Source organism: Cnephaeus nilssonii (genome assembly GCF_951640355.1).
Source record: "Cnephaeus nilssonii genome assembly, chromosome: 12".
Lineage (NCBI taxonomy): Eukaryota > Metazoa > Chordata > Mammalia > Chiroptera > Vespertilionidae > Cnephaeus > Cnephaeus nilssonii.
The window spans coordinates 7331517-7356547 of NC_137083.1; the positions used below are offsets into that span (position 1 = coordinate 7331517).

Below are 25031 nucleotides of genomic sequence, written 5' to 3' on the forward strand. Positions count from 1 at the left end.
GGTGGAAGGCAGCAGGCAGAAGGAAGCCTGGAGCTGTGTCAGAGCATCCCACCCAACAGGGCACGTAGTAGGCGCACAATAATATTTACTGGACGTCTGGACTCTAAGGCCTGCAGGCTGCGAATGAAATGACCAGATGCTTGGTTTGCCTGCTAAAGATAACAGGAACTGGTAAACTTCAGTCCCCCAAGGAAATCGGAGCAAACAAAAGAGATCATGCCCCTCTGGAGGGACAAGGAGTGCTAGGAATACTACAAAAATCCTAAAAGCTGAATCAGGACTGGCTGACCAGGTGCTCTGAGACCCGGAGAGCGAGAGCCGGAGTCCCATGGACACCTGCAGGCGGAAAGCTGGGGTCCTCTCCTTGGGTCTGGAGCAGCAGCCACGGGGGCGAATTAACAAGCCCACAGAGGCTCCGCATAAAACCAAGCCAGGTCCAAGCCAGGTCCAAGGGCTGAAGGGCTGGACCTCTTGGCAACTGCAAGTGCCCATAAGCTGAACCATCACCAGCTGCTCCCAAGCGCCAGGCAGAGATGCGGGCAGAAAGCTCTGTGGAAAGCAAGGCCCTTTCAGGTTTATGACTCTGGCTGGGGTGACAGCCATCATTCCCCTCTGGGCACAAGCTCCAAATCAGCAGCCGAAGCCCAAAACACCTCAGATTTCTCCTCCCTCACGATCTCTGAGCCGGAATAGCAGAGTCATCCCTAACACTCCATAAAATCCCAAAGGAAAGGGGGCCCCAGAGAAAAACCTCACATTAGTAAAGCACCTACTGTGTGCCCTGCCCCTTCCACTCCTCTGTCCACACTGCAGCCACAGGGACCTTTGTAAAACACAAATCTGGTCCCTCATTCCCCTGATTAAAACTCTCCAATAAAAAAAAAAAAAAAAGAAAGAAAGCAAACTCTCCAATGGCTTTCCACTGTCCTTAGTCAAAGTCCATACTCCATATCCAAGCAGGCAACATCCCTCTACAGCTGGCCCAGCCCTCCCTTCTGGCCTCCTCTCACCTCTCTTTGTCCTCCCCTCGGCCACTCCCACGTTCCTACTCCCAGCTCAGGCCACAATGAACAGACTGAATGTCCCCCCAACACAGTGCTCCCACCTCCAGATCTCAACTATGCTCCTCCCTTTACCGGCCACACCCTCTTCTCCCTACAACCCTCACCCCTCAGCATCTCCCAGTAAACTGTAACCCTCCTCAGGTCTCAGCCCTGAAATCCCAGGACTCCATCCTGAACCCCACCCCAACATGGCATGTGGTTAAGCCTTCTGTGTGCTTCCATAGTTCCTTGCTTTTCTCCCATCCTATATACGGTAGCCCATAGGCTCTGGCACTAAAATGCCTTGGTTCAAAGCCCCACTCCACCACTTAGTAGCTAGCGACCTTCGGCAAATTACTTGAACTTCCTGGGCTTCGGTTTCTTCATTCGTAATGAGGTATCTACCTCACTGTCTTGTAAGTTAAGTGAATTCATCTGAGATGAAATGAATTAATGTATGAAAAAACTACATGTGAACTCTATGTGAGAAACAGAAGTGTGTGCTATTATTGTTTCTTTTTAAAAAAATATATTTTATTGATTTTTTACAGAGAGGAAGGGAGAGGGATAGAGAGTTAGAAACATTGATGAGAGCCCTGACCGGTTTGGCTCAGTGGATAGAGCGTCGGCCTGCAGAATGAAGGGTCCTGGGTTCGATTCCGGTCAAGGGCATGTACCTTGGTTGCGGGCGCATCCCCAGTGGGGGGTGTGCAGGAGGCAGCTGGTTGATGTTTCTCTCTCATCGATGTTTCTAACTCTCTATCCCTCTCCCTTCCTCTCTGTAAAAACATCAATCTTACCTTATAATAGACAAATATGCAAATTGACTGCACCTTCGCTACGCCCAAGCCACGCCCACCAACCAAGCCACGCCCACCAGTCACGCCCACCAGGAAACCGTTGCAGGGACGTTGGGGTGTGGTGGAGCCCGCACGGATCGCAGGCAACGACCAGGGGGTCGGCTCCTACGATCCGTAGCAGAGACGCTGGGTGCGGCCGAGCCCAACGCCAGGAAAGCCGCCCGAGGCTTTCCCGGCCTTGGGCACCAGCGGGGAGCCTGCACGGATCGCAGGAAACCACTGGGGGTCGGCTCCTTCGATCCTTAGCAGGGATGTTGGGTGCGGCCGAGCCCAAGGCCACCGCCCGGGGCCAAGCCCCGACCCTGAAAGAAGGCAGAAGGCGGTGGCCACAGCCAAGGCCTGGGTCCCTGGTGCCGGCAGAAAACTGGTGCAGGCAGCCAGGTGAATGAAGGTCTATTGCATGAATCTTCGTGCAAACGGGCTACTAGTAAAATATATTTAAAAAGAAACATCGATGAGAGAGAAACATCAATCAGCTGCTTCCTGCACACCCCCTACTGGGGATGCGCCCACAACCAAGGTACATGCCCTTGACCGGAATCGAACCCGGGATCCTTCAGTCCGCAGGCCGACACTCTACCCACTGAGCCAAACCGGGCAGGGCGCTATTATTCTTTGTGTACCACTTCACTATGTAATTGCTGAACTGCCAGTGGTAGGGGAGGGGCAGGGGGGGGCAGTCCCTTCAGGGGCAGACTCTGCATCCAAGTTTGCTGAGTGGACGGTAGCCCCTCTGTGCTCTTCCCACTGTCCCACACCGCCTCAAAGTGGTTGCCATGCCTACAGGGTAGAAAGTATCAGACAACTGGTTCCAGCGGGAATTATTAAATAACACCAGTGTAAGCAGGAAATTTTTCCTATTTCTAACTGAAGCAGCAAATGAAAGAGGACACACAAATGGTCAATAAACACATGAGACGATGCTCAGCATCATCAGCCTGAGGGAAATACCACTGAAAACCACAATGAGATACCGCTTCACACCCACCAATAATCAAGTGCCTATAATTAAAAACACAATTATAGGTGCTGGGAGAATGTGGAGCAGTTAGAACCCCCACGCACTGCTGGTGGGAATGTAAAACAGCGCAGTCAACTGTTGGAAAATGCGGTTCCTCAAAAAGTTAAATAGAGTTACCTTACGGTCCAGCAATTGCACTCCTGGGGCTGTATCGTTATTCCACATTTTGTTTTCCCATTATCAACTGGTGGGCATTTGGGTTGATAGTACTTTTTGGCTATTATGAATGATGATGTGTGAACATGCATGCACAAAGTTTTGTGTGGACATATGTTTTCATTTCTTTTTTGGAGTGATGAAAATGTCCTGGAATTGGATAGCTGTGATGTTTGCACAACTGCGACTATACTAGAAACCACTGAACTGTACATTTTGAGTGAACTGTTTGGTATGTGAATTCTATCTCCCGAACAAAGGAAGTGATTGAAACAACAGTGAGCCGAGCGTGTGTAAGCACTTGCTAAGGGCCTCATAGCACGCTAAGCAGCTTCTGTAGATTCACCCATTGTCTGCAATTTCAGAAGAAAGAAAAAAAGCAAGAGAAGGTAAGAGTATGCTTACAAAGACCAGTTCAGGAAGGAGCCTGCCCGGCCTGGGCACAGAGCGGATGCTCCGTGGAAAGAAAGGCCCATCCTGAACCCTACCCCAACATGAGAGCAAATCACCAGTTAGTTCTCTCTGCCTAGTCCAGTGATTCACTGAGATGTAACAAAGCCTTGGAGGGCAGGGCCTGGAGCTGGAGCCGAAGAGGCCTGTTCACTCTGGACGTGGATGGTCCGAGGGGTCAGTCTGACGCCACTTAAACAAGTGTCTTAGCCTCAGTGGCCTCATGACCTCACGGGCCTGATGAGGGGGGTAACAGTTCCAACCTCAGGGAACTGCTGTAAGAATGAAGTGAGCGCGTTCTGTGGAGAGCACTTGGAACTACCCTGCACGTTGTAGTGTCTCCACGCTCTCTGCGGCCGCTCTCCTGGGCTGGAGCATCCCGGCCTAGGAGAGGGGCCTGCGGGAAGGCACAGAAGGGGGCGGCCGGCGCACAGCCACAGGGACCCCGGGGTCGGGCCGACCCGCGGAGTGCCGCTCTCCCAAGGGTTTCGCGCGTGTAAATGAACTGGGCGAAGAGCGGGGGGGGGGGGGGGGGGCGTGACTTGTCCCAGCTCTGCTGCGCAAGGTCGTGTGGAAGATTCCCGCCCGGATCAGAAGACGTGGGGAGCCCCAGGGCCGGGAGGGCCGGAGGGTCGGGGAGCTGTGGGGTAGGAGGAGGGAGAGGGAGGAGCGCGGGGTGCGCGGGGCGGAGCTGGGGGAGGTCCGTCGGGAGGGAAAGGCCTGTCCGGAGAGAGGGAAGCGGGACAGCCCGCGGGGCGCGGTACCTGGAGTCGAACTTCTGGCCGTCGGGGAAGGTGCCCACGTAGTGGTAGCGCACGAAGTCGCCGCTGCGCACGGTGCGCGGGCACTCGTCGGGCACGAAGCACCGTTCGATCTGCAGCTCCGGGTCGGAGCCCAGGCCCAGGCCGGCCACGGGCGCCGCCTGCCCGGTCACCCAGAGCAGCAGCAGGAGCAGCGGCGGCGGCGGGGGTCGCCAGCCTCGGGCCCTGAGCGCCATCGGGGGCGGCGAGGAGAGGAGCGGGGGTCGGGCGCGGAGACGGCGGGGGCGCGCGCGGAGCTCGGGCAGCGCGCGTGGCGGGCCTGGGAGCAGCGGCGTTTGCAAACGTGGAAATGAATCCCGGCCCTCCCCGGGCCGCAGCCGCCACCCCCTCGGCCCCGGCCCCCGCCCCCGGCCACATCCGAGCGAGGGGCGGAGCTGCGGCCGCGCGCGGGGCGGGTCCGCTGCGCCCCTGCGCCGCCGCCCAGGCGGCCCTGCCCTGCCCCGCGAGCCCGCGGCCCGCCCCGGGGAGAGGACCGTCCCCGGGGGGGAAATGGTGCGCTCCTCCGGCCTGGGCTCTGGGCCAGGGCTGGGAGAGAAGAGCATTGAATGCCTCAGCAGACCCGCTGGTCCCCGCCTGTCCCCGGAGACTCCGGATTTAGAACCACGAGAGGCTCCTACGTGGCCGCGGGTCCAATTACCCTTTGCTGCTTCGGAGGAGAGAAACAGATTTTTTTTAAAACCTAGTTACAAGGATGGCGTCTCCACTGAAAAAGACTGGAAGTCTCCAGTCTTCGGGATTAGAGAGAGGGAGGCATGCGTTGCCAGACTCCCTGGACAGTTGTCCAGGTGAAAGTTTTCAGTTGCCAACGGTGGATGTTCCCCAGGCCATCGAGGTGTACTGTGAGCTGACTTTATAGCAAGCATCCCCCATGGCCTCAAACACGTGACTAAGCCAGGTAGGGCTTCACAGTACTCAGATGCGGCAAGAAATTCATCGGAGCCGGTTTGGCTCAGTGGATAGAACCTCAGTCTGTGGACTGAAGGGTCCCAGTTCGATTCCGGTCAAGGGCATGTACCTTGGTTGCAGGCACATCCCGGCAGGAGGCAGCTGGTCGATGTTTCTCTCTCATCGATGTTTCCAGCTCTCTACCCCTCTCCCTTCCTCTCTGTAAAAAATCAATAAAATATATTTTAAAAAAAAAAAAAAAGAAATTCATCAGAGTAGTTAAAGGCATTGAGCTTAGAGTCGATTGTCCTCATTAGAACCTGGCGCCAATGAGAGCAAATCACCATTTTCCAATTCATTTTGGAAGTGTAAACCAATGGTTGTGAGTGCCAGTTCAAAGCGAATAGCCATTCCCAATGAGAAGTGCCCGTGAAAAAAAAGGAGACTTTATTCAGTGCAAACAGCTCAGTTGGGATACAGAGTGGCCCTGAGCACAGCACAGCACAGCTGTGGGACAGCTCAGTCGTGTCCCAGCTCAATGATGAACAGCACAGCTGTGAGACACGTTCCGGGGCCAGGCAGCCCTCAGTCCGTGAGGCCCCTCTCCAGCTAGACAGGCTGCCCCGCTCCACTTCGGTGGCCTGGCTCAGACGGCAGGAACACAATGCAGGCTAGCGGTTCAGTTCTGGCTTCTCCCTGAAGTTCAGTTTGCATGAGAGGCCTCTGGGTAGAAAAGGCCCCGTTTTTTAAAATTTGAGCTCAGCGAGCCAGTGGGAGCCCTACTTAGTAGGTATCTTCTTTCTCGGGGTCCACAGAAGCAAGCAATTCTGATATCAAAATGTGGCAAAGATAGCGAGAGAGAGAGAAACTGGGCACCAATCTAATATATACATACATATGCAAAACTACTAAATAAAATGTGAGCAAATGGAAATCAACAAGTTATCAAAAGAATAATACATATAACATGTGGACTATCTAAGCGACCTTTTATCCTCTGCAAAATGAAGATAAAACACGATAATTACAAGATTATTATAGATCTTATGAGATCCCAGGATCTAATGAGAAACCTCATGTAGCAGTAATGTTCACTGTTCCTGAGGTGAGTGAACTGTTAGAGCTTATTCAATGGAAATCGAAAACCTATTCATATAATTCACCCTATGAACACTGTTAGTCTGTGTGGCCTGGGTAAAGCTGATTTCACCCCTGGGAGTTAAGGTGGGCATGTGACCCAGGCTGGGCCAGTCAGAGTACTGCTTCTCTCCGAACACAGAGATTGTTTCCATAGCAGCTGCATGACCCTTGCTAAGCCAAGGCGTCTAGTACATGGAAGTCCTATTGGAACTGAGAACAGCTTCTCCCAGGGGCTGCTAAGCTGTTGGCCACCTTTGCCCCAACAGTGGGAGAAGCTATGTGAGAATGAAGCTGAGAGAAAGAGAAATGGCTGACTCGTAACATTTCAGCACCTAGATCAGGCCATTCCTGAAGTTCTGCCCCATGACATCACATAAATGTGAGAAAATAAATTCCTTTAAAAAACCAAGCAGGTTTATTTGGGTTTTGGTATGCTGTTTTCAAGAGTCGATTAATGCTTGCTAAAATGGAATTATCAATCCCTGAGTCTTCTTCCTGAGAGATGAAATCATTGAGTTAAGCAAATATTTGCATCAGTCAAGACTTTCTTCTTTTATGTATATAAAGTGTGATACTGCCGAAACCGGTTTGGCTCAGTGGATAGAGCGTCGGCCTGCGGACTGAAGGGTCCCAGGTTCGATTCCGGTCAAGGGCATGTACCTTGGTTGTGGGCACATCCCCAGTAGGGGGTGTGCAAGAGGCAGCTGATCGAGATTTCTCTCTCATCGATGTTTCTAACTCTCTATCCCTCTCTCTTCCTCTCTGTAAAAAATCAATAAAATATATTTTTTTAAAAAGTGTGACACTAGATAATTTCATTGATCAAAACCCTTTCAATTGCAAGTGTGAGAAGAACAACTTCACTGGTTTTGCATAGAAGTATATCCTAAAGTTTTCAGCTTGTTTGCTTGCTATAATGTTTGGTATCTTCTTTTCGTTTCTTGTACTTTAGGGGCATATCTCGACCAGCAAAGTCTTCCCAGGAGAGGAGGAACTATTGGCCCAGGTCACGTGCATCTACAACTGGATTGGTTCGCACACCGATTCTTCCCTCTCAAAGGGAAGCCTGATTTCCAAGTTCTGGGACACATCCGTGTAACACTGTATGGCTGTTCATCGTCTTTTGTGTGTTTATTTGGACTTCCTGTAATAACTATGAAAGAGCTCCCCAGGTATTTTAGGTATTGATTATATTAAATGCCATGTTTGAGGGAAATGTCCTCTATACTATTTTTTTTAAAATATGGAATGCTTCACGAATTTGCGTGTCATCCTTCGTAGTTTATCTCATTACATGTAAGTTGCTATAACTTCATGTAGCAGATAACACTTTTAAAGCACAATCTAGTTAAGCACCTAACACTTTTGCATCCTGGCTCCACCATTTACTAGTTCTGCATCCTTGAGCGTGTCACTTAACTTCCTGGGCCTCCTCCAGTCTACAAAATTAGTGTAATACATAAAGGTAATAACAGAAGTTAAGTTTGTAAAGATTAAATCATATCTTCTTAAGGGCTTGGCTCAATGACCAGTACATAAAAGCACTCAATATGTATTAGGTTTTCGTTTTCAGCTCCCAAAGCTTGTCTAAGTTCAATATGCACTGTTTTAACCAGGGATCGCACATTCTAAAGTGGGGGGGGAGGGTGGGGGGAGGCAGGGAAGGGCTCCCAACCGCCGCCACCCTCAGCCCTCAGACGCCGCCAGGGGGCGCGCTCCGACCTCCGGCGCCAACCGGCCAGGCTGCGGCGCTCGGAGCGAGGACAGAGTGCCGCGCCGCAGGGAGGCGGGGACCGGCGGCCTCGGCGGGGACACCGGGCTCGGCCCGCGGCCTCGGGGCGGCGCAGGAGGGGGCGCTGCGGGACCGGGCGGGCGGGCGGGCGGGGCGCGGAGGAAGTGCCGTCTTCGCCGCCGCCTGAGCCGCGCGGGCCGCGATGTCGTCCCGGCCGGGGCGCGGCGACCCGGAGCCCGGGGGCGCGCGGCGGGCGCGGGAGCCGCCGGAGCAGGAGCTGCAGCGCCGCCGGGAGCAGAAGCGGCGGCGACACGACGCGCAGCAGCTGCAGCAGCTCAAGCACCTGGAGTCCTTGTGAGTCCCCGGCGCCCGGGCTCCTGCGGGCGCGGGAGGTGGGGACCTCGGAGACCCGCGAGCGGGCGGGCGGCCCGGCTACCGGCTGCCGTTACCGGTCCCGGGCGGGAGGGGGTCGGTGCCCGGCGCCCCGGGGCCGCCTGGGCCGGGAGGGAGGGAGGCGGCCCCGCCCCCAGGCTCCGGCGCTCCCGCGGGTGCCGGGAAGGAGGGGCGGGGGGCGGGGTGCTGCCCGCGCGGGAGCCGCGGTTGGCCACGCGCCGCGCCGTCGGAGTTGGGCTGGGGCTCCAGGTGGCGCGCACTCTGCATCTGGGGCTGAATGAATGAATGAATGAATGAACGCGCGGGAAGTGCGCCTTGGTCCCGGTCCTTTCGCGGCGTTCGGGTCCGAGGGCCACTCGGAACCCGGTCACCTCTTTCCTCCTGTTCCTAACGGGAGAGAAGACGCAGTCCTGCAGCGCCAGTGGGAGGAGTAACCGTGGGTGAGGGGCTGGTCCCGGAGGACTGGGAAGGGGGCTGTCAGGGGGGGAGAGTGCAGACCCGCTCTCGAGGCCTGAGGCCTTTTACCGGGATGGAGGGTGGAGGCCACAGAGGCCGATTCCAGCTCCACAGAAGGAATTGGGACGAGAGACTCCCATCCTTGCAGGTGAGGCTGGCCGCACTGAGCCCAGGGAACCCCTGGGAGGAGGGGGGGAGGGTGGAAAGGGAGAAACATCGGGTGGGAGGTTGGATGAATGACCTTCCGGCTCTTTCCTGTCATTCTGCCATTCTGTAATTAGCTTTCATTCTTAAAGTTTGGTGTTCACTGAGTTATTTAATAAATTGTTCTGTTTCAAGGCGTGGTGGAGACCGGGTGTAAGCTGACAGAGTCCTTGCACCCGAAGGGACCGACAAGAATTAGTCCCTTCCCACGCAGTGTCCCCTAACTTGTGTTGATGGCACATTCCTATTGTCAGCAGATGAGTAGCATAAGAGAGACCTTTCATAGCTTATCAAAAGTCTGTAAATATTTACCGAGAATTTGGCCTCCTGCTTTATCTTAGAGATTAAGAAGAACAGAGAGTACATTGCTCTTTGTTGACCCCCCCATTCAGTATTTGTGTATAAAAGGCATTGCGCAGTCAATAAAGTTAGCTACAGTCGGCCGATGACCTACCTGCAGTCCTCCCGACCCCGCTCTCCTGTCTGTCTTTCTTTTCTCAATTCCCACCTCCCTACCTCAGCCCGGTTCAACCATCAGGCTGGTCCTTGACAAAGGCGCTACGGCAGTCATGTAAGGAAAGGTCTTCAAAGGGTTACAAAGCTTTATATTGACCCTCCTGGGAGCTTTGACACAAAATGCATCGCTTTGCTGGAGCCTGGCCTGCTCTGCATAATATGTTTATTTATTTTTTAAAAATATATTTTATTGATTTTTTACAGAGAGGAAGGGAGAGGGATAGAGAATCAGAAACATCGATGGGAGAGAAACATCCATCAGCTGCCTCCTGCACACCTCCTACTGGGGATGTGCCCGCAACCAGGGTACATGCCCTTGACCGGAATCGAACCTGGGACCCCCTCAGTCCACAGGCTGACACTCTATCCACTGAGCCAAACCGATTAGGGCTGCATAACACGTTTAATATGTCCTCAGTGTGGCCCTGGAGCTGAATGTCACCTCAGCAGGACGGTGGTTGCAGGACAGGGGCCTTGCTTTGCGGGCACCCACAGTCCCGGCCCCTCAGGGCCCTCTGTGATGCTCTGTGTCTGCCAAATTAACGATTCCTCGCCCCATGCACAATTGGGAAGATTCGTCTTCTGACTCCACAGAGCAAGTTGTTACAGTGTGAATGAATTCACAGCTGGCTGCTCAGATGGGACGGAAGGCTGGGCCTCCACCAACTTTTGTTAATATTAAGAATTAACGGCAAAGACACATGTAGATTCTTGACTGTCAGGGGGCAGAAGCCAGCCATACATTAACATGGTCCCGTTTCCAAATCTGTTCTGTTTCGTAGTTAAGTGTGACTTGGAGAATTTTTCTTTTTTAACATGTTAAAATCACGGATTGTTTAGCCGTAGGAAACACCATCAACGACCGTCCCGGAAACTGAGAAAACAGCTGTGAAATGGACTTTTGAGGCAATGCCCTTGCTAATCGCAGATTTCCAATGTGCGGTTCCATCACCCTTCTTTTCCATTTGGCAACAACAGTGACATGTTTTTTCGGGGAGTTTGGATTTCAGTTTGATCGGCCATATGTGGTTGTTTGTGCAACTCCTGTGGCTCAAAGGATGTATTGTCGGAGTTACGGTCTGTGCTCCAGGCTCCCGTCGGTCCCTGTGCGTGAGGCGTACCATTCATGTTTCTCGTGAATGGTTGCAGGTGAACTGTATCCTTGTCCCAATGTGTGCAGATTCCAGTGCTGTTGCTGAGGAAGTTCCGGCTAGGACATGCCACCCCTTTGTGTTAGAAAAGAGTTTAAGCATTTGCTTTGGACAGCACTGTGCCACACCTCAGCGGCTCGGTCTATTCATGCCCAGTTGCTCGCTGGGTAATATGGTGGGGCAGGTCCTCCTCTGTGCACTAGAAGAGCTCTGGCTTTGGGCATGTGCCATCCAGCAGGCTGTTGTATGTTTGGTCCAGACCTCGGCCTTTGTGATGCTAGTGATCCTGTCCTGAGCTGCCTCTCGAGGCCGCTGAGAACATCCACTTGTCTTCAACAGGAGGGGTGGAAGCCAGCTTTGTGGCGTGCCTTTCACTTGTGTGCTGTGACAGGCTTACACATGAGCAAACTGAGGCTCTGGGGATTGAGTAACTTGCCCAAAGTACACAGCAGTGAGAATGAATCAGAATTCAAAACGGAAGTTTTTATCGCCAGTGCCCATGGGGTTTCCACTCTGCCTTGCTTCACATTCACACTGGTTTAGGACTGGAAAATGCTCCTGGGGGAATTGGGGGTCTTTTACTCCAAGAAAACAGCATCTCCTTTTATTGGGATAGTTATATGTTTGTTTATTCCAGAGAGGAAGGAAGAGAGAGAGAGAGAAACATCAATGATCAATGATGAGAGAATCATTGATCGGCTGCCTCCTGCACTCTCCCTACTGGGGACCGAGCCTGCAACCCAGGCTTGTGCCCTGACTGGGAATCGAACAGTGGCGTGACCTCCTGGTTCACAGGTCGATGCTCAACCACCAAGCCATGCTGCTGGCCGGGTACATTGTCACTTCTGAGAGCAGTTTACATTTTATGTGGGTCTTTTTGTGTGTAATTAGGAATTTTTTATTTGTTTCTTGGATTTTATTTATATAAATCTGTACCCACACCATGCACCTTCATTTCTGACATGTCTCTTTTTTTCTTTTTCAATTATAGTTGACATACAATATTATATTAGTTTCAGTTGCACAGCATAGTGATTAGACATTTATATACCTTACGAAGTGATCCCCCTAATGAGTCCAGTACACATCAGACACCATAGCTCGTTATTACAATACTGGAGGCCCGGTGCATGGATTCATGCACGGGTGGGGTTCCTTGGCCTGGCCTGCGGGAATCAGGCCGAAACTGGCTCTACGACATCTCCCGAGGGGTCCTGGATTGCGAGAGGGCGATCCTCAGGTGATGCACCCCGGAATCAGGGGCCTCCTCTCTGGGTCCTGGGTGTGGGTGAAGCAGATTCGGGGCCCAACAGTGCCCCAGCAGAAACCTAACCCACGGCCAGTTCCGCGAGGAATCGGGCGCCCTCCTCCCTCCTCTCTGGGTCCGGGGTGCGGGTGAAACAGTCCCTATGTTTGTGCCTGTAGTTTATCCCTTCTGGTACCTAGCACCATGCTTGGCACAAAAATTGTGGACTCGCTACTTCTGCAAGGAGTGAGTTTCTATGTTGAACCTTCACTATTACCTGAAGATCAAGTGTAGTATTGCCTATTGTACCAAGTTTGTTAGGGCTAGCGTGGGGATTTTGATTCTAAAATGCTTATGGTAATAATGTTGAGTTTTAAATTCAGCCTATATAATCCTGCATCAGATAATTGCACATTTTTGGCTTCGTTTTTCTTATTTCAAGATACCTTTGGGTTTTTTTTCAGAAATGTATTAACTTAGGCTTATACCACCATAGCTGTAAAGAAGATATCATTGATTTTCATTTCTTTTTTTTTTAACATATTTTATTGATTTTTTACAGAGAGGAAGGGAGAGGGATAGAGAGCTAGAAACATCGATGAGAGAGAAACATCGACCAGCTGCCTCCTGCACACCCCCTACCGGGGATATGCCTGCAACCAAGGTACATGCCCTTGACTGGAATCGAACCTGGGACCCTTGAGTCCGCAGGCTGACGCTCTATCCACTGAGCCAAACCGGTTTCGGCGATTTTGTTTTTCTTTTATAATTGAAAAGCATGTTGTGGTTTAGCATATGTGCATATAAATGTGAATAGAATGAAAAACAAAGGTTTCTCCCACTTATGATGCTTAGTTCCCTCCCTAGAGGCCAGCATGCACCCAGTTTCTTAGGACCCTCTCAGAGCTGATCTGCATGCTGTATATGTACAGGGGCCTGTGAGAACCATACCCACCAATAGAAGCCTGTCAGAGACTCTGTTTTGTTTTGCTTCCTACTCCCCCCCCCCCTTTTTTTTTAACTTTCATGGACATTGTCCCATATCAACATCTAGTTCACTCTTTCAACATTCATTAATGTTTTGCTGGTGATAAACGCAATGCGTTTCATTATCGAAAACTTGGAAAATGTAGTTGCTCCCATATTTCCATGTTTCTGGAGTCAAAACAAAGCTTTAAACCAGCCACAATGTCCAGGTCTCCTTAGTAAAATGTCCCTTGAGGAGGCATTGAACGGGCCTGGATGTCTGGTTTCCTGTATCTTTCTCTCATTCAATATATAAATATATATACTGAAGGGATAACATATCTAGATATTTATCCCTTAGGTATTCAAATGTAAAGCCAAACACCCACACTGGTTGCTTAATAGCCAATAGTGAGTAAATACTTAAAAGTCAACATGAGCAATGGGCCAGCTTTTCCGGATTTGGAAACCAGAACCCTTTGGGGCGGCTCCCGCAGAGTTCACGTGAAAGTTCAAGTGCCCTGGGAGCGTAATGCGCAGGCGCAGCTGTGTGCTCAGGGCCCGGGGGTCTGAGAGCTCCACAGGTGAAAGCGAAGGTGTGCTCCCCAGTCAATCCCGTAGGTAATCCTGCAGCTTTACTTACTGAATGCTGCCCGTGGTCCAGGCATCATGCAGGGGTCCTGCACCCGGACCCAGTGGGTCCATGCGGGCAGAGAGGGCGGGCAGAGAGCTGAGGAGCCGGAGGCAGCCGGCTTGGGCAGCTTGGGCTCACCCTGGCAGAGGCGGTGGGAGGACCTTGAGTTGGGACGTTCAGGGAGATGGGAGGGGGAGCCTCTGAGACAGGTCACCTTCCAACCCTTCCCTCCAGAGTTGCTCTTCCCCGTGCTGACTCCAGCCCCTGAGAGCGGATCACTCAGCCCCCCTCCCTGAGCCTCTTCCACGGTGGGTAGGTGCAGTGATGCTGGGTGAGCAACCTGACAACGATAATGACAGTTTGGAACCACAATTAACTCACGTTTTCCCTGTAATCTCTTGCTTTCCCTTCTTCCAAAAAGAAAACCATTGTGCTAAGACGGCAGGCGAGTTACAGTTTCAGTGAATTCGAGTTCTACGTCTCAGCAGGATGTGGGAGAACATCAGTTTATTCATATGTGATCTCGAGTGCTGGGCATGTTCTATTAACTGCTTTAGACATAACGTACTTCCAGGTTTTTATTACAAACGGCCTTTTTAGTTTAGCCTACAGCTGCTTTTTGCTCGCTATGTTCCTGTTGACGTGGTGGTGATGGTTTGTTTTGTTTTTCTCTCTAGTTACGAAAAACCTCCTCCTGGGCTCATCAAGGTCAGTGTGAAGCGTGTCCTGTCGGCTCTTCTCTCAGACATAAGTCACTCAGGGCTCAGACTCCTCTGGTGATCACCTTCCTTCCTGCAGGTGCCAGGCAGACCCTGGGCTTTGTCACAGCCTGTGCCTTCGTGGCAATTTACTCAGCGGGTGTCTGTTCCCCAAGAAACCCAGGCGGGCCCACGCCTGTCCCCCGGCCATCGCGCCCCTTCTCTCTCCCGCCAAGCTCTGCTGCCTGGTGCTGACTCTCTCGCCTGGCACTGGGTCCTCGAATGTCATCAGCTCAGAGAATGGGAGACTCTGGGGAGACCTGGCGCTCCCCCAGCCCCAGCCCCCTGGCCAGTGTCTGTTTCTCTGGGGGAGTGAGGCTTAGAGGAGTGGGTAAAAGCCAAAGCAACCTTTTCTGTTCAAAGATTTAAACTTTCAATTAAAAAAAAAGATGTAAGTCCGGCCAGCATGGCTCAGTAGTTGAGCGTCAGCCTCTGAACCAGGAGGTCACGGTTCGATTCCCAATCAGGGCACATGCCCAGCTTGCCAGCTTGATCCCCAGTGTGGGGCGTGCAGGAGGCAGCCAATCCATGATTCTCTCTCATTATTGGTGTTTCTATCTCTCTCTCCTTCTCCCTTCCTCTCTGAAATCAGAAAAAAAGATATTTTTTTTTTAAATGGAGGGAAACCGGGGGGCATCTGTACAATAAAAACAATAAAAATAAATTTACAAAATAGAAATAGAAAAATATTTTAAAAATTTTACTATAAATTTAATATTCATGAAAATAGGGGTGGAGGAAGCTCCTTAAGTATAACTGCAGTTATTCAGCAGTGAAATGCATATCAGAGAGAGAGCATGTGTGTGACTAGAAAACATGCCATTTTATTATTCCAGGTAGCCTTGTTTAATTCTTAATGCTGTGCTCATTCCACAAAGAGTTTTCCCTTTTTTTAAAAAAAATGTTGATTTTAGAGGTGGGGAAGAGAAACATCGATTTGTTGTTTCACTTATTGGGATATTCATTGGTTGATTCTTGTATGTGCCCTGACTGGGGTTTGGACCTGTAACTTCGGCATATCAGGATGATACTCTAACAACTGAGCTACCCAGCAGGGCGAGGTGAAACCTTTTTTTTTTTTTATCTTGGAATCTAACATACATTAGGATTTCGAGCTTGCGGATCACTCCTGTAGGAAGGACAGATTTCCATCCGAGAACAGCCACTTGGTTTTTGTGACGTAGTTCTTCCGCACATCCATTCCCACCTTTTCTGTCAGGTCTCATTTGTGACTCCTGTCCTTGAAAGGTAACTCAGGATGACCTCGGGAGCTCCCGCTGAGAAAGCCAGGCCGTGCTGTGTTCTGAGGCAGGTGGGGGTTCGGTGCTTTCTGGCCACATTGTTTACACGCCGTTTCCCTTTGCAGGAAGATGAGACTAAGCCGGAAGACTGTATACCAGACGTGCCCGGCAATGAGCACGCCAGGGAGTTCCTGGCTCACGCGCCAACCAAGGGGCTTTGGATGCCCCTGGGGAAGGAGGTCAAAGTGATGCAGTGTGAGTGCGAGTGCGTCCGGGGCTCCCGATGCACGCAGGTTACACCCCGGTTCACAAGGCGTGTTTTTCTTTCATTTACCGTGTCCTCTCAGCGCTGCAGAGTCCTGGCATGGCCTCTGCTCTGCAGAGTGACTCACACGTGTCAGGAAGTGGTCCCAGGTGAGAGGCGGAGCCGCGATGTGCTCCGGCTGCCGGCTCCACGTGCCGTGGCCTTTCCCCGGGCCGGGCTGCCTTTGGCGGACACTCGCTGGTGGTGTTCCGGCAGCAGAAGGACCTTCCGTGGTGGGAACGCCGGGGGCAGGTCCCTCTGGGTCTTGCCTCAGTTAGCCCCCCCATCCGTTGGTGGTACGGCTTCTCCAGGCTGCCTGAGGAGCTACAGGCCACAGGGGGGGGGGGGGGGACAAGCAGAGCTCAGCATGCACACCCCTCCCCACCAGGGCAGCAGCACCTCCATCCGGCGCAAGGCGGCATTTGAAGAAAGGGTGCTGAAGCCTTTTTATGTATTTTTAGTTTTCTGAAGTTTATTCATTCAGTATTATTGTTTTGTCATTTGGGGTTATTTCCAGCAATTTGCTGTTTGGTATATATATATATTTTAGTAGATTTTAGAGAGAGAGGAGGAAGGGAGAAGAAACATCGATGGGCTGCCTCCCGCACACCCACTCCTGGGGATCCAGCCCACAGCCCAGGCGTGTGCCCTCATCAGGAATCGAGCCAGTGCCCTCTTGGTTCATGGGTCAATAGTCAACCACTGAGCCACGCCAGAGCTGGCCTTCGTTGCTTTTATTTATTTATTTATTTTTAAATATATTTTATTGATATTTTTACAGAAAGGAAGGGAGAGGGTTAGAGAGCTAGAAACATCGGATGAGAGAGAAACATCGATCAGCCGCCTCCTGCACACCCCCTACTGGGGATGTGCCCACAACCAAGGTACATGCCCCTGTCCGGAATCGAACCCGGGACCCCTCAGTCCGCAGGCCGACGCTCTATCCCCTGAGCCAAACCGGCCAGGGCCTTAGTTGCTGTTAAAAGAAGAAGCAAAACCAGAGAGCTTGTTCTCCCTCCCACTGCGTGAGGACACAGCTGCCCGCAGCCAGGAGAGCACCCTCGTCAGAAACCCACCCTGCTGGCCCCCAGATCGCGGGCTTCCCGCCTTCAGCTGTGAGCAAACAAGCGCCCGCGTCTTGTTGTGGCCGGAGCTGACCCGAGACCCCGCCACCCGCGGCTTCCCGCAGCCTCTTCCTGTGCCGGAGCTCCTGCGTCCTGGGCGTTGCGTCATCCTCGTGGTTGTTACCTTCTCTTGTTCCGGTGGAGTGCACCCTCCCACAGCTTCCTTTGCAATGGGCTTACAGGAGATGCCATTTTCAAGGCCTTCATTTACTGGAAAATCCTTATTTTACAGATATTTTTAATTTGCCAGTGTATAGAAGTCTGGGTTAAAAATCAATTTTCCTGAAATTATATGTAGAAAAACCTAATGATGCTGCAAAAAAAAATCACGCTGTATGATTTCACTGGTGTGAGGTACTTAGGGTAATCCCATTCATAGCGACAGAAAATAGAATAGTGATTGCTCCCTATTCACCGGGTGGGGGCGGGGAATGGGGAGTTGTTGTTTAACGAGAATATAGCGTTTCCGTTTTACAAAGGAAAGAGTCATGGAGAGGGAGAGTGTGATGGTAAATGCTACGTATATGGGCCAACCTCACTTTATCGCATTTCACAGGTGTTGCGTTCTTTACCTACTGAAGGCAAGACACTCCGCCAGCAAAAACATTCCAATTCACTCTATTGCAACACTTACTTTATTGTTAGGGTCTGGAGCCGAACCCATAATATCTCCCAAGGTCTGCCTGTATTTTTACCACAAGTTTTTAAAAATTTAGAAAAGTTCAGCCCTAGCCGGTCTGGCTCAGTGGATAGAGCGTGGGCCTGCAGACCAAAGGGTTCTGGGTTCGATTCCAGTCAAGGGCATGTACCTCCATTGCAGGCTCCTCCCCTGCCCGGGCCCTGGTCGGGGCGTGTGCAGGAGGCAACCAATCGATGTGTTTCTCTCACACTGATATTTCTCTGTCTTTCCCTTTTTCTTTCACTCTCTCTCTAAAAATCAATGGAAAAATATCCTCAGGTGAGGATTAACAAAGTAAAACAAACAAAACAATTTAGAACAGTTCAGAGTAGTAAGTGGAACCCCATTATAGGTTTGAACTACGTGGGTCCACTGACACACAGATTTTTTCCCCCAGTAAGTATTATAAATGTATTTTCTCTTATGATTTTCTTAATAACGTTTTCTTTTCTCTAGCTTACTTTGTTGTAAGAATTCAGTACATAATACATATAGCATACAAAATATGTATTATCAGTAAGGCTCCCAGTGAACAGTAGGCTTTTTTAAAAAATATATTTGTATTGGTTTCAGAGAGGAAGGGAGAGGGAGAGATAGAAACATCAATGATGAGAGGGAATCATTGATCGGCTGCCTCCTCCTGGGGATCGAGCCCACAACCCGGGCATGTGCCCTTGATCGGAATCAAACCTGGGACCCTTCAGTCCACAGGCCGATGCTCTATCCACTGAGCCAAACCAGCTAGGGCCACAGTAGACAATTTTAAGTTTTGGGGGAGTCAGAAGATACATGTGGATTTTCAGCTGAGGTTAGGGCTTTATAAGGGTTTCAAAATCCCAGGCTTCCCACTTCAGTGGGAGCAAGGCTGCTGCTTGCTTTCAAGACTTATAGAAGGGGCGAGAGACCTAGTTAAAATGCCAGAAATCCTGCTGTTCTTCGCCAAGGCCCACTGCTCTTTGTTGAATTAATGCTCCTCAGGTCGTGGCAGGCCCCTGGTTAATTCCCAGGGTTGCAGAGAAGTTGATTTGGGCAAATTTGCAACTCCCGTCAGTGCTTTTATGGAAGAACAAATGTATAGAGATTGTCACTTGGCCATTCTTGACATACTTCCTAGGGTTTCACTTCTGAAAAGAATTTCCTTCATTGTCCTTTGGATGACTTTTTAGGAAGGGAATGAAAGCGGGATGAATGTGTTCGGTCTGTCATCTGTGCCCAGAAGTCTACAGCTTTTTTTAAAAAATTGATTTGAGAGATAGAAACATTGATTTTATTGTTCCACTTATTTACGCATTCATTGGTTGCTTCTTGTATGTGTTCTGACCAGGGACTGAATCTGCAACCTGAGCGTCTTAGGATGGTGCTCTAACCAACTGAGCTATCCTGCCAGGGCCTAGAGTCTTTGTTTTTGTTTTGTTTTGTTTTTTGAAGTTTTTTAAGTTTGAAAATTACTGCTCCGTTTGATGAGGTTGTTAGTTGCATTTCACTTACCATTTTATAGTTATTTGCTTTGTAAGTGTGTTTGGGTTGGGATCAGAGCCAGTTCTACCAAGAAGCAATTGAAGTTTAAGCTTCAGGAACCCCAGTTGTGCCTTTCGGGGGGCCTGCAAGGATCCCATTGGTACGCTGATAAGGTCAGACACTTTGTAAAATTTGCCAAGGCAAGATTTTTTTTTTTTTTTCCTGAAGCGCCCACTGCCTCCAGGCCCCACAGAACTTGAACTTGTTCCAGACATGTACACTATACATACTTTCATTCTTTTTTTATTGGTTGTAGCGTTACCTAGAACAGTGGTTTTTAAACTTTAATATGTCTACAAATCACCAATAAGTCTTTTGAAATTCAAGTATGTGTCAGTATTTCTGGAGTGGGCTGATTACTATGCATTCCCAGCAATCTCACATGTCACCAATTTTCTAGACTCCTAATGGTTCATTCACTGATTGCATATGCTTTTAGATTGGAGTCTAATGAAGAAACGCCTTAATGTGATCCACTGATTATCTCCATTAGATGAAACTGTGTTGTCTTACAGAGATATTTCCCCTTTCTTTGTTCTCAGGTTGGCGCTGTAAACGGTACGGTCACCGAACAGGCGACAAAGAATGCCCTTTCTTTATCAAAGGCAACCAAAAGCTAGAGCAGTTCAGAGTAGTAAGTAGAACCCCACCATGTGAACTTACCTTTATTAGAAACTAGAGGCTCGGTGCATGAAAATATATCATCTCTTATAACTCACTTTAAAAAAAAAATTATATCTCTTAGTCATCGATACACATAGACCAAAGAGAATTACCTCAGTATTTCTACCTTGTATAGTAGTTTGTGATTCTGCCAGAGTTTATTTACTTATAAAAGATATTTAAATTATATCCTATATGTATTTTTTCAATCCTATATTTTTTAATCTTTTTTCTTTTTAAAAAATTATTATTATTATTTTTCAATCCTGTGTTTTTCTAATTGGAAAATCCTTTTCACAGCGTCAGTGAGTTAGCAGTCAGTGATGGTGACCCTCAGGAAGAATTAGAACATGTTAAAAAACTAGCAAACTGGAAAAAAATAGCTGGTTTTAGTAACATAGAGATTTAATATTTATTTAATGCTTCACGAAGTCTTACCCAACGTGAACCTTCTCTAACCCTCCAGGCACATGAAGATCCCATGTATGACATCATCCGAGAGAATAAAAGACATGAGAAGGATATAAGGTGAGGTTGTCCTGATGATAACAAGACCCTCTTGAAGTTTTAAATTGTGTTAAGTTGGAAACAACTATTCCTATTTGAGGAGTAGTGTAACAGAGGTGGTGCCTTCATTGCGCAGTACTTGGAGGTCAGGAGCAGTCACTGAAAAGGCCGGTGTTCCGGCAATGAGCAGGCAGCCTGCTCCCCTTGGGTTAGCTTATAATGCAGTGGGCATGGCCCAGCCCGCTGACCCATGGGTGGTTGATGTTGGCAGCCCTCTTCGTGGTGTGTGGTTCTACTGTTTGATGGGTTCTCTCTCATATGATTTAGTTTATCTTCTGTGTCTTCAGGGACCTGAGCTATTGTTAAACATGAATAATGACAGTGAAAAAACAGGAGGTCTTTATTTTTTTCAAATTTGTGGTCTTGAGTTATAATTGTTGAGAGGGTAGATTAGCTAGTATGAACTTGAGCAATGGGGGATGATTTAGGAAAGGCTGTATCTGTTAGGAGTTATAATAGGAGGGACTAGAGAAATACCCCGGCACACCTCCTTGGGGCATGTGCACTCTAATCTCCTTTTTAAGTGAATTTTATTTCTCCTTAACGCTAAGGGACCCCACAAGACTTGCAACCAGGGGAGCAGTGGGGAGTGACAGCGCATCCCTGGCTAACCCCTGATGAACAGGGTCCCCGAGGCCCCTTTCTCTGACTGCCTAGTGAGCGAAAGCATGTTTCACTGTCCCCAGCTTTAATAAACGTACTATCAAAAAATAACAATAAAAACTTAAAAAGGAAAAATGGGGAAATATTTAGGGCAATGAAAAGGATACAGAATGACTGTACACTGGTAAATAGGCGTGGATGTAAACAGCCCTGTAAAATAGGCGTGGGTGTGGACAGGAATGGGAAACATGCAAAAATAAAAAATAGGTACTGTGCAGAATGAGGTGATTATCTGTGACTTTTTTTACCCTCACTACTAATCTTATATTTGAAAGAATTCTTGGACGTTGTAATGGTTCCTGGTTCTCTGACCGGTCTTCTGTGTAGGATCCAGCAGTTAAAGCAGTTGCTGGAGGACTCCACCTCAGATGACGAGGGGAGCAGCTCCAGCTCCTCGGACTGTAAGGAGAGACACAAGAAGAGGAGGAAGAAAGAAAAGCACAAGAAAAAGAAGAAAGAGAAGAAAAGGAAGAAGAAACGAAAGCATAAGTCTTCCAAGTCAAGTGAGAGCTCGGCCTCGGACTGACAGCCGCCCGGCTTGTCCGTGTTCTCGGCTCAGAATCACACACTGCGGCCGAGAACAGAGGGCCTGGAGTCGGAGAGGGGACACCCAGGAGCACATCTGGTGTCACACACACGAGTGACTTCGCACCCACCTTCCAGGGAAGCTGTGACCCCCGAGAGGGACTGTGTCTTCCCCGGTGCCAGCTCTGGACGGCGCCGACTTCGGCAGGACAGGCCCTCCCAGTCCTCCCCCTGCTGGTCACTGGGGCCTGCGACGCCTGGGAAGTCGGGGTGGCCGGACGACAGCGCCTCTGAGGACACTCCTCCAGGGCTGCCACCTCCACAGCGAGGCCACTGAACTCCCAGACTTCAGGCTCCACTCTTGTCTGTTGTTGAAGATAATAAAAGCTCATTATTTATTTTTCAAATGTATTTATTAATATTTTATTTCTGAACAATACTTGCATGGTTTTCAAATTTCAAAGGTACGTAAGGTTTAATTATGAATCTTAAGTAAATGTGGGTTTTCTTTTGTTTGTTTTTTAACATAAATGCTAGTATACCATCCACTTTGTTTTCATTTTTTATTTTTTCACTCAACAGTGTGAAGTATGTTGGGCCTCGCTGCTCACAAAATCCTGTGTTCATAAACCCTGGCACGGTGGGTTGAGTTTTTTTGGGGGGTGGCAATGGGTAATTGGGTGTTCTGTAATAACAGTGAAAAAATCATGTACTTAACTTGCTTAGCTCTCATTGCCACCATCCCATGATTATGATTATGCCCAGAACAATTGATTCAGAGAAATGATAAGGATTTAGGGATGTCTATTCTGGGTCAAGCATCCACATCCCAGAATTCCCCGTCGTCCTGTTGGCTAAGCACAGCCCTCCTGGGAACTTCTAGTTTAGACTGTGGGCAGCCGAGGCAGCTCTGCAGCCTGGGGTGGTGTCTGCAGCTAGGGGAGGGCGTCTGTTCTTTGGTGAGCCAAGGTGGAGCCACATCTTGCTCAGGGACAAGTGTACCTCCCTCTCCAGCTTCAGGAGCTGCTGTCATCACTCGGGGTCCCTGGAACTCACCATTCCCCTGGAGGTTGGATTCCCGCATCTTTTGTAAAGAGTAACCGAGGCAGGGCAGCCTGGCTCCCTCCCCAGCTCTCTTCAGTAACTGCTCCTAGACTTGGCCTTGGAAAGTTTATCTCAGCGACACGATTGGCCCCGATTGGAATGGCCAGAGCTTGTTATTTCTGGAAACCCTAAGGCCAGTTAATGCAGCCATGCCGCACGCTTACCCCGAGCATCCTAGCTCAGCATGCAGCAGGAAATTCTCCTGCCAGGAATTTTCTTCATTCCAATGGTATGCCATTTATGTTAAACATGTACCTTCTGTTTGCCTTTTAGCAGCTCATCTGAAAAAAATGCATTGCTATCACTTTGTACCATCTACTTACACCATCTTGAGAGGTTCTTGGTTACTCCAGGGAGTGAAAAATAGAGGACGTTTTCACCACAGGGTAACTTAGAGGCAACACCGCTGGACCCATCTGTGTGTATTGCCATACTGTCCAGATTACCACCCAAAGATCCTTTCTGCAAGGCACCCCATGCTCTCCCACACCTGTCCTGTTCTTTCAAACAACTTTGGGACAGAATTACATGTAAATCACATGTGAACATTTTGGCACCTCGTCAGACTTAACCTGTAAAACTTATTGGGAGAAGGTTGGTTCCACAAATGGACCATCCAGGTCCCAGGTTCTGAATATCAACTTTTGTTTGCTTCCTCTTCCTTTGTCTCTAGGAGTGTTCACTGGTGGGAAGACTATGTGGTACTAGAACCAACCCTTGGGCGCATCTATCAGTGTTGTTTTCAGGGACCTACAATGTGCCTGGTCATAAAAATGAGCAAGGCGTACTCTCTCTTCTCAGGGAAGGACCTGTTCGTGGAGATGTCCTCATCTATTTCTTCTGTCCTCAACTCCACCATCATGTTCTCCTTATCTAAAGGTCCCTGGAGATTATAAGACAGGATACATGGTAGAAGTATATGCAAATGACCCAACCCTATTGGTGGTGTTATCAGTGATGTGGCCACTTGGGGAAGGGGAGAAAATGTGCCAGATTCACACAGCCATATGCAATTCAGTTTGTTTTCCTGTTTTACAACCTATTCCAAAGGCTTTATAATGTGACACATACTTAATGTGGTTGTTGGTATCACAGCTTTATTAGTTCAAATCAAGAGAGATATCAGTGTTCTAAGCTGAATATCATGCCCTTGCAATATTTAGCTGTTCTTTGTAGCTGGAACTCAGAAATTGGTTTCCTATGAAATAACAACAGAATCGTACATTCCCTTAAACCAGTTGTATAACAAACTCAAGATACCTTATACAGAGAATCATTATCAGTATCTTTTTCATCTTTGGGCTAAAGCTGAAGGTCTTGACTTTGCTTCAGTTCCCATGGGGCTGCACGACGTCATCTGGCATGGCTTTACCATAAACCAGGTCAAACGAACACAGTTTTGGGTTTTTTTAAAGCTTCCCAGAACCGTATTACACGGGATCCTTTGCCCTCTCCCGCCCTCATTTTCTCTTTCTCAAATGCATAGTTTCTTTGAGGTGCATTTCCATACAGAACCTCCTTTCACGAGCTCTTACCATGTAGCTCCCTCTTCTGGGCAACAGAAGACAAAGCTCATCTGTTTCTGCAGGAATGTTGTCAGTTTCCACGTCAATATTAGCAGCAGATATTGGTCACCTATGTCATGGCTGTTGCCTTCTAAGTGTAAGTCTTGTTTTTCACTCAAGTTCTCAGCCTGTTGAAGTTCAGTCTGAGTCTCTATTGTTTTCATTTTCCCCATAACCACTATAGTGCCAGAACTGTGCCTGATGATAACACATAGGAAATATAGGTTTGTGGTTAAGTGTAGTGGACAATGGGGACTGAGATACGAAGAAGCCAGATATTCACTGAGCACCACTGAACATGGAAAATGCAAACTTCCATTTCTAAAACCCAGAAAGAAAATATGGTAGTCATTTTGTCCCCCGCAGCCAGTCACAACATTCAGGCAATATGCACCTGTATGGCACACCATGGAGTTGCTAACGAATGGCCCCCAGTTCCCCCCTGGATGTCCCAGGATTCAGCAAATGAAGGGGCATGAGTGGAACAGTGGGGCCCCAAACCCTTCAGCACTAGAGTAGGTATCTGTTCTGACTGGCTGATCCCCACCTACATCAGCTGCAGCACATTATGAATGTCACCCCACTTCCTCTTTAACCCGAGGTGTTGTCAGACTTATTACATCCCCCCCCCCCCCGCAATGTGATA

The 25031-nt window shown here is 49.4% G+C and overlaps 2 protein-coding genes across 3 annotated transcripts in view; one reads left to right on the top strand and one right to left on the bottom strand.

The window, feature by feature from the left end:
• FKBP9 (FKBP prolyl isomerase 9) overlaps positions 1–4556 on the bottom strand; it is a 29498-nt gene extending 24942 nt beyond the window's left edge. Inside the window, exon 1 of the mRNA XM_079785670.1 lies at positions 4295–4556. Within this exon, the coding sequence (XP_079641796.1) occupies positions 4295–4527 (233 nt within the window). The 5' untranslated portion in view covers positions 4528–4556. The remainder of the gene's footprint in view (positions 1–4294) is intronic.
• Positions 4557–8278: 3722 nt separating this feature from the next.
• On the top strand, positions 8279–22247 carry LOC307108184 (retinitis pigmentosa 9 protein-like). 2 transcript variants are annotated; one of them, XM_079785945.1, is made up of 6 exons: positions 8279–8462; positions 14352–14382; positions 15799–15928; positions 19841–19932; positions 20428–20489; positions 21519–22247. In XM_079785945.1, exons 1-6 carry the CDS (start codon positions 8311–8313, stop codon positions 21715–21717), a joined length of 666 nt encoding a protein of 221 aa, XP_079642071.1. In that variant the 5' UTR covers positions 8279–8310; the 3' UTR covers positions 21718–22247. The 2 variants fall into 2 exon arrangements, with proteins under 2 accessions (XP_079642071.1, XP_079642070.1); XM_079785944.1 differs by lacking the exons at positions 19841–19932; positions 20428–20489; positions 21519–22247 and having other exon boundaries at positions 15799–16742.
• The last annotated feature ends 2784 nt before the right edge of the window (positions 22248–25031 follow it).